The sequence below is a fragment of the Carassius auratus genome, unplaced genomic scaffold (assembly GCF_003368295.1).
Source record: "Carassius auratus strain Wakin unplaced genomic scaffold, ASM336829v1 scaf_tig00215695, whole genome shotgun sequence".
Classification (NCBI taxonomy): Eukaryota; Metazoa; Chordata; class Actinopteri; order Cypriniformes; family Cyprinidae; genus Carassius; species Carassius auratus.
In genome coordinates, this window is record NW_020528200.1 from 353858 (window position 1) to 369102 (window position 15245).

General features: G+C 42.6%; 1 protein-coding gene across 2 annotated transcripts in view; it reads left to right on the forward strand.

Moving 5' to 3' along the window:
- The window catches only part of LOC113095380 (GTPase IMAP family member 8-like), a 97564-nt gene that overhangs the window by 66395 nt on the left and 15924 nt on the right, over positions 1 to 15245 (forward strand). For both annotated transcript variants that reach the window (XM_026260899.1, XM_026260900.1), the window contains 2 exons: positions 3337 to 4074; positions 11941 to 12678. In XM_026260899.1, coding sequence (XP_026116684.1) covers positions 3337 to 4074; positions 11941 to 12678 — 1476 coding nt within the window. The remainder of the gene's footprint in view (positions 1 to 3336; positions 4075 to 11940; positions 12679 to 15245) is intronic.

The window sequence follows — 15245 nt, forward strand, 5'->3', positions numbered from 1 at the left end:
AGAATTCTCCCTTTATGTTAAAGCTGAGAAGTGTGTCTTCCATCAACCGTCCATCGAGTTCCTAGGTTACACGATCAACAAGGAAGGGCTGAGAATGGATGATAAAAAGACCCAAGCTTTTACATCATGGCCAACACCCGAGACCATCGAGGAGCTAGAAAGTTTTTGGGGATTCGCTAACTTTTACCGCAGATTAATTATGATTACTGCCCCCTTACCACTTTCTTAAAAGGGAAACTCAAAATTCTGAGATGGACCCACGAAGCTGAACAAGCCTTCCAGACGCTCAAGGATGCTTTTACCACAGCACCCCTGTTGCAGCACCCAGATCCCGAGAAAAATTAAATTGTTAAGGTGGACGCCTCTACAACTGGCGTCGGCACCATCCTTTCCCAATAATCAGAGAGCACCACTAAACCTATGCCTTATGCCTTCTTCTCTAGGAAGCTGTCCCCTGCGGAGAGAAATTACGACATAGGCAACCGAGAACTCCTAGGCGTTAAACTGGCATTAGAAGAGTGGAGACACTGGCTGGAGGGGGCCCAACAGCCATATCTTGTGCTAACAGATCATAAAAATCTACAATATCTGAAGGAAGCCAAGAGACTTAACCCTCATCAAGCCAGGTGGACTTTATTCTGCACAAGATTTCTCTCCGAGATCACCTATCGTCCAGGATCAAAGAACACCCGAGCGTATACTCTGTCTCGTCTCTATGCCCCTGAAGATACCCCTGATGAACCAGAGCCCATCTTACCTACCAAGCTGATCGTGAATCCTATTCAGTGGGACTTAGATGAAATGCTCAGAGAACAAGCTCTACAACAACCCATTCCACCTGCATGCCCACATGGGAAAACTTTCATATCTGAAGATCATCACAAGGCTCTGATCTCCCAAGTACATTCCTCAGTGGGAACAGGTCACCCTGCCGTAAATAAAACTCTCGCTTCTTTGCAGCGCAAGTACTGGTTGCCAGGAATGCACAAGGACATACAGGAATTCATCTGGGGATGCATGCTCTGTGCAATGACCAAAGTCCCAGCAGCTACCCACAGGACAGTTAGTATCTTTACTTATTCCCCATCGCCCTTGGTCTTACATTGGAGTAGATTTTGTCACAGACCTCCCTGTTTCAGATGACAAGACATGCATTTTAGTAGCCATTGACAGATTTAAGGCATGCAAACTAATTCCCTTACGAGCTCTTCCCACAGCCTTTGAGACCGCTGAACTCCTGTTCAAACATGTGTTTCGGATCTTTGGGATCCCAGAAGACATCGTGTCTGACAGAGGACCACAGTTCATTTCCCGGCTATGGCTAGCTTTCTTCTCATTACTCAATGTCACTGTCAGTCTCACTTCCGGTTATCATACTCAGGCAAATGGACAAACTGAACGCAAAATTCAGGATCTCAGTCGCTTCGCACAAACTTTCTGCCATCAAAACCAAAACCTGTGGAACCGTTACCTCACCTAGGCCGAATAAGCCCAAAACTCACTCCGTCAATCATCCACTAATCTTACCCCATTTCAATGTATCCTAGGCTATCAACCTCCGCTGTTTCCTTGGTCAGGTGAGCCTTCGGAAGTCCTTGCTGCCAATACCTGGTTTGAAAATAGTGAGAAGGTTTGGGACCAGGCCCATCAGCATCTCCAACAAGCCGTGAATCGTCAACAAAGTTTTGCGGATACTCATCGAAGGCCGAACCCCACGTACCAACCTGGTCAATTGGTATGGCTATCTACCTGAGATATCCGTCTGAGACAACCCTGCAAAAAACTCAGCCCTAAGTTCATTGGACCTTTCCCTGTGGACTGACAAATTGACCCTGTCACATATCGTCTACGCCTCCCTGCACAATATCGTATACACCCCACCTTTCACGTTTCCCTGCTAAAACTCCATCATTCTCCTGTCTCTGTTCCCTCCAAAGACCCAGTCCCTGACGACGAACCCCCATTGCCACCCATTGACGCTGAACCCATCTACACGGTACGAGAGATACTGGACTCCCAATGTCGTGGTGGGCGACTGGAGTATCTTGTAGACTGGGAGGACTATGGACCAGAGGAAAGATGTTGGCTACCTCGTCAAGATATCCTCGAACCCAACATCCTCACAGACTTTCATAACCAGAATCCCGAAAAACGCGCTCTACAACCCAGAGATAGACCCCTCAACCTCCTCAAAGTTGTCTCCAAGCTCCTGCAAGCCAAACGTAACGTATACTTGCCTTAGGGTTAAGCTAACCTGTGTTCTTGTTGTGCTGTTCCCAAGACTGTGGATCACCATGCAATGTCAAGTGATTTGACGGTCGCTGTAGTCTCCTGTGATTACCCCAAGCTGGTACTGTCTTTGGCTTATAAGAAGGAAGATTAATTTTAATGAGCAATCCTTGACTGTTGCTTTGAAATTTGTGTTCCAGTCAAACTCAAACCTGTGTGATTCCCCGCTCCATGTGAATATCAGACAAGCCTGCACTAGAAGATCTAAGCTTCACCGTGCACTAAGGAACTGAAAACACTGAGCACTTGAAACCATATATTAATAAACACAGTTCTGAATTCACCTTTACATCTGTGTCCCGAGTCCTACCTAAAAATTACAATATTGACAGTACTGCAGAAGTGATTATGGGGATTGATTATCTCAGCAAAGGAGAAGTGCTCACTAACACCGATTTAGACAGATTTGTGAATAATATTTGAGAGAAATAGGCCTTTTTGTGTACATAGAAAAACTCTTAGATGTTTGAGTTCAGCTCATAAAAAATGGGGCCAAAAACAAAAGTGTTGCGTTAATATTTTTGTTCAGTGTATATTCCATGTGTTTATGTCTAGACCTTTGGTGTAGTGTTTTCCTTGTTCATATTGTATCTGTTAGTTCCAGTGTGTTAGCCTCACCCTTGTAGCTATCTTGTTCTATGATGACCCTTGTGTGTACCCTAGACAACTAACCACACCCTGTTGTTACCTTGCTAAGCTTGTTAACCCCTGTGTGTATGAATAGTCCTAGTGTTTCATTTTTTCACTTTTTAGTTGATGTTTGTGCATTGTATGTGTTTCCCTTGTTTCCCATATGTGTGTGGGTGTTTTCTGTTTGTTAATTATATGACTTCTTGCACTTAGATCCTTGCCTTTGTCTGCTCTTTCTGCATGTTACATTGGGGCTCCCAAGAGCATCCCCTAGGGTTGGTAATTTGAAGCAATGTTTTTGTTCCCTCGATCAGTAAATGGGGGTTACAATAATAACCAATAATTTTAAGTATTATTTATCCATCATATATAGTTTTGTTTTGCATGTGTTTACATATGTCCTTTTATCTTTTTCAGACAAGTCAGATCTCAGGATTGTGATGATGGGGAAAACTGGAGTAGGAAAAAGTTCATCAGGGAACACCATCCTGGGGAAAATAAAGTTTGAACAAAAAGATTCTTTTGAATCAGTTTCTAAGAAATGCGTACAACACCAGCAGATGGTGGAAGGTAGAAAACTCTTAGTGATTGACACTCCAGGACTGTTTGATACATCACTCAGTGAAAATGAACTGCAGGAAGAAATAGTACGTTGTATGCAGATGTCTGTTCCTGGTCCTCATGTATTTCTGCTGGTCATCAGACTGGATGTGAGATTCACAGAGGAAGAGAAAAAAGCAGTGAAATGGATTCAGGAGAATTTTGGAGAAAAAGCCGCTAATTACACCATTGTTCTGTTTACTAGAGGGGATCAGATAGATTCACCTATAAATACATTTCTGACAGAAAATAAACAGATTGAAGAACTAGTTCGTGAGTGCAAAGGTCGTTATCATGTTTTTTATAACACAGATAGAAAAAATCAATCACAGGTCACTGAACTGCTGGAGAAGATAGACAGAATGGTGATGGAGAATGGAGGAGAGCATTACACAAATGAGATGTACAATGAAACTCAGAGGAAAATAAAGGAAGAAAGTAATGGAAAACCTAACAGGGATGCAAGAGAGAAGAAAAATGGGGAAAATGAGGAAAACATGAAAAAAGATGGAAAGAAGGTTGAGGAAGCTGGACATGTGGCTTCAGTCCTAGCAGGTATGTCACTTTGCTTCAAGTCATTTGGCTGAGGTTTAATTGTCTAAGACAGTCGTTCCCAGTCCTGGGGTCTCATTATAAAATTCTCTGTAGATTTCATCAAAAAATTTTGTACGTAGGCACAAAAGCTAGTTTTTGCATATGGCCCAAAGTTGTCAGATTTATAAAACCATGGGTACGCCAGAACCTGCGCAAAAAAGTATCTACAAATTCCAGTCAGGGTAAGATTGTGCATACGCGCATCTCCACCTGAACTCCTCCCCGAAATCACCATATATGGAGCTTATAATGCCTAATTTTAACACTCTAAAAATACATTAATTTGTGAGAGGTAAAAAAAAATATGAGTCATGTATAAGTTGCTGTAAAAATGTTCGTTGTGTAGGAAGGAAGACGGAAGGGTCGGCTGTTACTACTGACTGTTTTTATTTCAACAAAAATAATAACAAAACAAAAGGACACGGAAAATAACAACTGACAACATAAATTCCGTGGTCCAGGAGTGTAGAAGCCAGCAGTCCTTCTCTCTCTTCCCCGCTCCTGTTTCTCCTGGTGTTTTATACTCTCCACGCCAATTACTGCAAGCAGAGACAGGTGTTCGTTATTTGCGCTTAACCCACTCACTCACCACGCGTCTCCTGACGCTGCAGGCCTAATAATGCTATAGGCCAATGTACCAAAAGGATATTTTTAGATCACTTCACTTTACAACAAATTTATGAGAGTAATAATTACAATAATAATTAATAAATGAGTCTAATGGATAAATATATTTTTGTTGTATATAATAAATTATATATATATATAATAAAGCTTAAGCTATGAACAAACAAAAAATAAATTAATAATAGTATAAAGGAAACATAAGGTAAGGTTGTGGTCTCTCATTCAGGAGAAAACGTTTTTGATCAAGATTACTGTCAGGGATCTGGCAAGCCCGGTCCCCACCAATCACCAACGCTCACAGTGACCTGATTACTAACCAGCCCGCACCTGCCACACATCACAGAACCAATCAAGATCACTTTAAAAGCACTCACCCGCAGCTCAGTTCCCCATCAAGCCTCCAACAGGAACATCCTCCTCAAAGTTGTGTCCAAGCTCCTGCAAGCCAGACGTAACGGATACTCGCCTTAGTGTTAGGCTAAACTGTGTTCTTGTTCTGCTGTTCCCAGGACCGTGGATCACCGTGCAACGTCAAGTGATTCGATGGTCGCTGTAGTCTCCTGTGATTACCCCGAGCTGGTACTGTCTTTGGCTTATAAGAAGGAAGAGTACTTTAATGAGCAATCCTTGACTGTGGCTTTGACATCTGTGTTCCAATCAAACTCACCTGTGTGATTCCCCGCTTCATGTGAATTCCATACAAGCCTGCACTAGAAGATCTAAGCTTCACTAAGGAACTGAAAACACTGAGCACTTGGAACCTTATATCAATAAACACAGTTCTGAATTCACCTTTACATCTGTGTCCCGAGTCCTACCTGACAGAAGGCTTGACCGATACAACAACAAGGATGAATTCAGCGCAGCCGGAGGACATCGCCGCTTCCACTAGTCCCACTCCCACGTTGGTGTACATGGCAAGGTCGATATCCTGACCAGTGCCCTTCTCTGGTATGGAGGAAGATTGCAATGGGTTTCTGCTAAAATGTTCACTTGCACTCGAGCGGCACGCACACCAGTACACTACGGAAAGATCAAAGATCTCGTTCATCATACAGCAACTGTCTGGACCAGCGCTGAGATGGGCCGAAGTAGAGCCCTGCAAGGGCCTCAAATCTATGCCCTAGCCCGACCAGTGTCCGACAGCTCATCAGAATTATCAGCCCGAGTCCGACACGAGCCTGTGTTTTTATTTATTTATTTTATTACACAGCGGAAGCCTGCCCTATTTGCAACAATTGAAAAGTGGGTCAGTTTTGTATTGTGTTTCTTTTCATTTCTTTATCAAGTTAATTTAGAAAAATGTTGTGAGCATTTTTTTTTTTTTAATGACGATTACCGTTAAACAGCCGAGCCGACAGCGAGTAGCCTAAAACATATTTAATCAATTAAGCCTCTCAAATTAATGCTAATACTTTACTTGGCTACAATAAAATCCATAGATATAAAACACTTCAAGCATATCATACAGACAGTTTAATAAATGCTTATTTATTAAACCACACAGTGAGTAAAAAAAAAAAAAAAAAATTGAAATACTGAAGCAGGCTCACAACAGCTTTCGCAAACGAAATGAGAAATAGCCTACAATCTAAACAAATTTAATTAAAAACAAACTTGCAGGTTATCTTGTCTCAAAAATGCACCACAGAACATGTCCATTCTTTTTTCCATTAGTTTCCAACAGTTAAATGAAAATAAAGTCCAGTCAAATGAAAAGTTAGAACAGTCTTTTACAGAGCATCGTGGAGAAAAAGAATAGCATCCAGAGTGGAAGGTTTTAACCCAGTCCTCCTCTCCTCTATCACTCTTCCTGCTGCGCTGAAGACACGTTCGCTGCTGCTGACGGGACACTAAACACAGAGCAAGCCAGTCTTGACAGTTGCGGCAGCAGGGTCTCCTGCTGTTTACATTTACATTACTTTAGAGGCCTATAATAGCTACTACTACAATAAGTGGATATAAGTGAAGTATAATCGTGGGTCGCGCTGACGGAAAAGCGTGCGTGCGTGAGACTGTCATGTCAGTATGTCAGTTTAATTAAAACGGGTTGAATTATCATATTATGAAAGTTATGAGGTTTTGAAATGTCTTTCTATGTTTGTTTTTCTATCGTCGATGTCAACTTCTCTTTTTTTTTTTATTAATGTCTAAAAATATAAATAGAAGGATTACCCAAAAAAGGCCCGAGGCCCGGCCCGCATGTGAGCTATAACGTGAAAATTGGCCTGAAGCCAGGCCCTATGGGCGTAAATAAGTCGGGGCCCGTCGGGCTCGGGCTGAAATACAGGGCTTTAGGCCGAAGCACTCTGGTTCCAAGAATCCACAATTAACTCCTCCTTACAGAATTTCATCTGCCATTTCAAGGAAGTGTTTGGACGTCGACGAGGACTAAATCCCGCTCTCCGACTCCAGCTCGCCATATATGATGACAATCTGGGATTTGAAAAATTTATGCAGCAAGCCCTTGGTGTTCACCTAAGATCACAGTCTTGCTATAGAGAAGCAAACCAAGCAAATAATGTTCCTCGCTCAAGCATGCCAAAGAAAACCACCTGAACCACCCCCAGAAAAGATGCCAGTGGATTACCAACGACTATCTCCAGAGGAATGAAATCGGCGCAAATAACAGAGACTATGCCTGTACTGCGGGGGAGGAGACCATTTCATACGTACCTGTCCATCTCGTCATCCACGGTTAGTGGTGAGTTCGGTCCATCCTCAATCCTCTGTTTCGACACCACTAACCATCTCTGTGACTTTGAAGTTTAGAGGCCTCGATGTCAAAGGCTAACACCATTGTTGATTCCAGATCAGCTGGAAATTTAGTTTCAGGGAAGTTGGTTAAGACCCATCGTCTCCAAAGTACAAGAACTTCAGCTTCCTATTCCATCTACGCAGTCACCGGAGCAGTAATAAACAAGGGGTACGTAACATATCAGATTGCACCCATTATTCTCTGTGAGGAACCTGAACATCAGGAATTATTCTCCCCATTTATACTTACCAATAGCCGTGCAGAACTGATACTAGGCTGCCCTTGGCTAATTCAGCACCAGCCTTTTATAAACTGGACGACAGGTAAAATACTTAAGTTGGGTTGTAACTGTCAAAACGCCCAAGTAAGTCATCCCATGTCCAATGCTGATAATCAGTCTGTCACGATGCCAGTTAATTCCACGTCCATTGAAAGTCCTAAGGAGAACCAGTCTGTCAATGTCCCACCTTTTTATGCCTCATTTGCAGATGTTTTCAACCCCCTAGCAGCCTCCAAGCTTCCGCCACACCACCCATGGGATTGTGCTATTAATATGGTTCCAGAAAAGACCATCCCGAAGTGGTGAATTTATTCCCTATCCATCCCTGAACAAGAGGCTATGAAAGAATATGTGGAGGAAGCCCTAAAACAAGGTTACATCCAGCCATCCACCTCTCCAGCAGTGGCCAGTTTCTTCTTTGTTCCTAAGAAGGATGGAGGATTGAGACCATGCATCGACTACAGAGCCCTAAATATAAAATAACAGTAAAGTTCAGCTATCCTCTTCCATTAATCCCATCTTCCCTGAACAGCACTGGGATGCCCGTATCTTCACAAAACTGGATTTACGGAGCGCATACAACCTGGTCAGCATAAGAGAGGGAGATGAATGGAAAACGTCTTTCATCACCCCTGCTGGACACTACGAATATTTGGTGATGCCGTATGGCCTAGTAAATGCCCCCTCCATCTTCCAAAGTTTCATGGACTAAGTTCTCTGTGAGTACCTGAACCAGTTTGCTCTTGTATATATAGATGACATCCTCATTTATTCACCAAATGAAAAGGATCACCAGTATCATGTCTCTGAGTACTCCAACGTCTCAGAGAATTCTCCCTTTATGTTAAAGCTGAGAAGTGTGTCTTCCATCAACCGTCCATCGAGTTCCTAGGTTACACGATCAACAAGGAAGGGCTGAGAATGGATGATAAAAAGACCCAAGCTTTTACATCATGGCCAACACCCGAGACCATCGAGGAGCTAGAAAGTTTTTGGGGATTCGCTAACTTTTACCGCAGATTAATTATGATTACTGCCCCCTTACCACTTTCTTAAAAGGGAAACTCAAAATTCTGAGATGGACCCACGAAGCTGAACAAGCCTTCCAGACGCTCAAGGATGCTTTTACCACAGCACCCCTGTTGCAGCACCCAGATCCCGAGAAAAATTAAATTGTTAAGGTGGACGCCTCTACAACTGGCGTCGGCACCATCCTTTCCCAATAATCAGAGAGCACCACTAAACCTATGCCTTATGCCTTCTTCTCTAGGAAGCTGTCCCCTGCGGAGAGAAATTACGACATAGGCAACCGAGAACTCCTAGGCGTTAAACTGGCATTAGAAGAGTGGAGACACTGGCTGGAGGGGGCCCAACAGCCATATCTTGTGCTAACAGATCATAAAAATCTACAATATCTGAAGGAAGCCAAGAGACTTAACCCTCATCAAGCCAGGTGGACTTTATTCTGCACAAGATTTCTCTCCGAGATCACCTATCGTCCAGGATCAAAGAACACCCGAGCGTATACTCTGTCTCGTCTCTATGCCCCTGAAGATACCCCTGATGAACCAGAGCCCATCTTACCCACCAAGCTGATCGTGAATCCTATTCAGTGGGACTTAGATGAAATGCTCAGAGAACAAGCTCTACAACAACCCATTCCACCTGCATGCCCACATGGGAAAACTTTCATATCTGAAGATCATCACAAGGCTCTGATCTCCCAAGTACATTCCTCAGTGGGAACAGGTCACCCTGCCGTAAATAAAACTCTCGCTTCTTTGCAGCGCAAGTACTGGTTGCCAGGAATGCACAAGGACATACAGGAATTCATCTGGGGATGCGTGCTCTGTGCAATGACCAAAGTCCCAGCAGCTACCCACAGGACAGTTAGTATCTTTACTTATTCCCCATCGCCCTTGGTCTTACATTGGAGTAGATTTTGTCACAGACCTCCCTGTTTCAGATGACAAGACATGCATTTTAGTAGCCATTGACAGATTTAAGGCATGCAAACTAATTCCCTTACGAGCTCTTCCCACAGCCTTTGAGACCGCTGAACTCCTGTTCAAACATGTGTTTCGGATCTTTGGGATCCCAGAAGACATCGTGTCTGACAGAGGACCACAGTTCATTTCCCGGCTATGGCTAGCTTTCTTCTCATTACTCAATGTCACTGTCAGTCTCACTTCCGGTTATCATACTCAGGCAAATGGACAAACTGAACGCAAAATTCAGGATCTCAGTCGCTTCGCACAAACTTTCTGCCATCAAAACCAAAACCTGTGGAACCGTTACCTCACCTAGGCCGAATAAGCCCAAAACTCACTCCGTCAATCATCCACTAATCTTACCCCATTTCAATGTATCCTAGGCTATCAACCTCCGCTGTTTCCTTGGTCAGGTGAGCCTTCGGAAGTCCTTGCTGCCAATACCTGGTTTGAAAATAGTGAGAAGGTTTGGGACCAGGCCCATCAGCATCTCCAACAAGCCGTGAATCGTCAACAAAGTTTTGCGGATACTCATCGAAGGCCGAACCCCACGTACCAACCTGGTCAATTGGTATGGCTATCTACCTGAGATATCCGTCTGAGACAACCCTGCAAAAAACTCAGCCCTAAGTTCATTGGACCTTTCCCTGTGGACTGACAAATTGACCCTGTCACATATCGTCTACGCCTCCCTGCACAATATCGTATACACCCCACCTTTCACGTTTCCCTGCTAAAACTCCATCATTCTCCTGTCTCTGTTCCCTCCAAAGACCCAGTCCCTGACGACGAACCCCCATTGCCACCCATTGACGCTGAACCCATCTACACGGTACGAGAGATACTGGACTCCCAATGTCGTGGTGGGCGACTGGAGTATCTTGTAGACTGGGAGGACTATGGACCAGAGGAAAGATGTTGGCTACCTCGTCAAGATATCCTCGAACCCAACATCCTCACAGACTTTCATAACCAGAATCCCGAAAAACGCGCTCTACAACCCAGAGATAGACCCCTCAACCTCCTCAAAGTTGTCTCCAAGCTCCTGCAAGCCAAACGTAACGTATACTTGCCTTAGGGTTAAGCTAACCTGTGTTCTTGTTGTGCTGTTCCCAAGACTGTGGATCACCATGCAATGTCAAGTGATTTGACGGTCGCTGTAGTCTCCTGTGATTACCCCAAGCTGGTACTGTCTTTGGCTTATAAGAAGGAAGATTAATTTTAATGAGCAATCCTTGACTGTTGCTTTGAAATTTGTGTTCCAGTCAAACTCAAACCTGTGTGATTCCCCGCTCCATGTGAATATCAGACAAGCCTGCACTAGAAGATCTAAGCTTCACCGTGCACTAAGGAACTGAAAACATTGAGCACTTGAAACCATATATTAATAAACACAGTTCTGAATTCACCTTTACATCTGTGTCCCGAGTCCTACCTAAAAATTACAATATTGACAGTACTGCAGAAGTGATTATGGGGATTGATTATCTCAGCAAAGGAGAAGTGCTCACTAACACCGATTTAGACAGATTTGTGAATAATATTTGAGAGAAATAGGCCTTTTTGTGTACATAGAAAAACTCTTAGATGTTTGAGTTCAGCTCATAAAAATGGGGCCAAAAACAAAAGTGTTGCGTTAATATTTTTGTTCAGTGTATATTCCATGTGTTTATGTCTAGACCTTTGGTGTAGTGTTTTCCTTGTTCATATTGTATCTGTTAGTTCCAGTGTGTTAGCCTCACCCTTGTAGCTATCTTGTTCTATGATGACCCTTGTGTGTACCCTAGACAACTAACCACACCCTGTTGTTACCTTGCTAAGCTTGTTAACCCCTGTGTGTATGAATAGTCCTAGTGTTTCATTTTTTCACTTTTTAGTTGATGTTTGTGCATTGTATGTGTTTCCCTTGTTTCCCATATGTGTGTGGGTGTTTTCTGTTTGTTAATTATATGACTTCTTGCACTTAGATCCTTGCCTTTGTCTGCTCTTTCTGCATGTTACATTGGGGCTCCCAAGAGCATCCCCTAGGGTTGGTAATTTGAAGCAATGTTTTTGTTCCCTCGATCAGTAAATGGGGGTTACAATAATAACCAATAATTTTAAGTATTATTTATCCATCATATATAGTTTTGTTTTGCATGTGTTTACATATGTCCTTTTATCTTTTTCAGACAAGTCAGATCTCAGGATTGTGATGATGGGGAAAACTGGAGTAGGAAAAAGTTCATCAGGGAACACCATCCTGGGGAAAATAAAGTTTGAACAAAAAGATTCTTTTGAATCAGTTTCTAAGAAATGCGTACAACACCAGCAGATGGTGGAAGGTAGAAAACTCTTAGTGATTGACACTCCAGGACTGTTTGATACATCACTCAGTGAAAATGAACTGCAGGAAGAAATAGTACGTTGTATGCAGATGTCTGTTCCTGGTCCTCATGTATTTCTGCTGGTCATCAGACTGGATGTGAGATTCACAGAGGAAGAGAAAAAAGCAGTGAAATGGATTCAGGAGAATTTTGGAGAAAAAGCCGCTAATTACACCATTGTTCTGTTTACTAGAGGGGATCAGATAGATTCACCTATAAATACATTTCTGACAGAAAATAAACAGATTGAAGAACTAGTTCGTGAGTGCAAAGGTCGTTATCATGTTTTTTATAACACAGATAGAAAAAATCAATCACAGGTCACTGAACTGCTGGAGAAGATAGACAGAATGGTGATGGAGAATGGAGGAGAGCATTACACAAATGAGATGTACAATGAAACTCAGAGGAAAATAAAGGAAGAAAGTAATGGAAAACCTAACAGGGATGCAAGAGAGAAGAAAAATGGGGAAAATGAGGAAAACATGAAAAAAGATGGAAAGAAGGTTGAGGAAGCTGGACATGTGGCTTCAGTCCTAGCAGGTATGTCACTTTGCTTCAAGTCATTTGGCTGAGGTTTAATTGTCTAAGACAGTCGTTCCCAGTCCTGGGGTCTCATTATAAAATTCTCTGTAGATTTCATCAAAAAATTTTGTACGTAGGCACAAAAGCTAGTTTTTGCATATGGCCCAAAGTTGTCAGATTTATAAAACCATGGGTACGCCAAAACCTGCGCAAAAAAGTATCTACAAATTCCAGTCAGGGTAAGATTGTGCATACGCGCATCTCCACCTGAACTCCTCCCCGAAATCACCATATATGGAGCTTATAATGCCTAATTTTAACACTCTAAAAATACATTAATTTGTGAGAGGTAAAAAAAAATATGAGTCATGTATAAGTTGCTGTAAAAATGTTCGTTGTGTAGGAAGGAAGACGGAAGGGTCGGCTGTTACTACTGACTGTTTTTATTTCAACAAAAATAATAACAAAACAAAAGGACACGGAAAATAACAACTGACAACATAAATTCCGTGGTCCAGGAGTGTAGAAGCCAGCAGTCCTTCTCTCTCTTCCCCGCTCCTGTTTCTCCTGGTGTTTTATACTCTCCACGCCAATTACTGCAAGCAGAGACAGGTGTTCGTTATTTGCGCTTAACCCACTCACTCACCACGCGTCTCCTGACGCTGCAGGCCTAATAATGCTATAGGCCAATGTACCAAAAGGATATTTTTAGATCACTTCACTTTACAACAAATTTATGAGAGTAATAATTACAATAATAATTAATAAATGAGTCTAATGGATAAATATATTTTTGTTGTATATAATAAATTATATATATATATAATAAAGCTTAAGCTATGAACAAACAAAAAATAAATTAATAATAGTATAAAGGAAACATAAGGTAAGGTTGTGGTCTCTCATTCAGGAGAAAACGTTTTTGATCAAGATTACTGTCAGGGATCTGGCAAGCCCGGTCCCCACCAATCACCAACGCTCACAGTGACCTGATTACTAACCAGCCCGCACCTGCCACACATCACAGAACCAATCAAGATCACTTTAAAAGCACTCACCCGCAGCTCAGTTCCCCATCAAGCCTCCAACAGGAACATCCTCCTCAAAGTTGTGTCCAAGCTCCTGCAAGCCAGACGTAACGGATACTCGCCTTAGTGTTAGGCTAAACTGTGTTCTTGTTCTGCTGTTCCCAGGACCGTGGATCACCGTGCAACGTCAAGTGATTCGATGGTCGCTGTAGTCTCCTGTGATTACCCCGAGCTGGTACTGTCTTTGGCTTATAAGAAGGAAGAGTACTTTAATGAGCAATCCTTGACTGTGGCTTTGACATCTGTGTTCCAATCAAACTCACCTGTGTGATTCCCCGCTTCATGTGAATTCCATACAAGCCTGCACTAGAAGATCTAAGCTTCACTAAGGAACTGAAAACACTGAGCACTTGGAACCTTATATCAATAAACACAGTTCTGAATTCACCTTTACATCTGTGTCCCGAGTCCTACCTGACAGAAGGCTTGACCGATACAACAACAAGGATGAATTCAGCGCAGCCGGAGGACATCGCCGCTTCCACTAGTCCCACTCCCACGTTGGTGTACATGGCAAGGTCGATATCCTGACCAGTGCCCTTCTCTGGTATGGAGGAAGATTGCAATGGGTTTCTGCTAAAATGTTCACTTGCACTCGAGCGGCACGCACACCAGTACACTACGGAAAGATCAAAGATCTCGTTCATCATACAGCAACTGTCTGGACCAGCGCTGAGATGGGCCGAAGTAGAGCCCTGCAAGGGCCTCAAATCTATGCCCTAGCCCGACCAGTGTCCGACAGCTCATCAGAATTATCAGCCCGAGTCCGACACGAGCCTGTGTTTTTATTTATTTATTTTATTACACAGCGGAAGCCTGCCCTATTTGCAACAATTAAAAAGTGGGTCAGTTTTGTATTGTGTTTCTTTTCATTTCTTTATCAAGTTAATTTAGAAAAATGTTGTGAGCATTTTTTTTTTTTTTAATGACGATTACCGTTAAACAGCCGAACCGACAGCGAGTAGCCTAAAACATATTTAATCAATTAAGCCTCTCAAATTAATGCTAATACTTTACTTGGCTACAATAAAATCCATAGATATAAAACACTTCAAGCATATCATACAGACAGTTTAATAAATGCTCATTTATTAAACCACACAGTGAGTAAAAAAAAAAAAAAAAAATTGAAATACTGAAGCAGGCTCACAACAGCTTTCGCAAACGAAATGAGAAATAGCCTACAATCTAAACAAATTTAATTAAAAACAAACTTGCAGGTTATCTTGTCTCAAAAATGCACCACAGAACATGTCCATTCTTTTTTCCATTAGTTTCCAACAGTTAAATGAAAATAAAGTCCAGTCAAATGAAAAGTTAGAACAGTCTTTTACAGAGCATCGTGGAGAAAAAGAATAGCATCCAGAGTGGAAGGTTTTAACCCAGTCCTCCTCTCCTCTATCACTCTTCCTGCTGCGCTGAAGACACGTTCGCTGCTGCTGACGGGACACTAAACACAGAGCAAGCCAGTCTTGACAGTTGCGGCAGCAGGGTCTC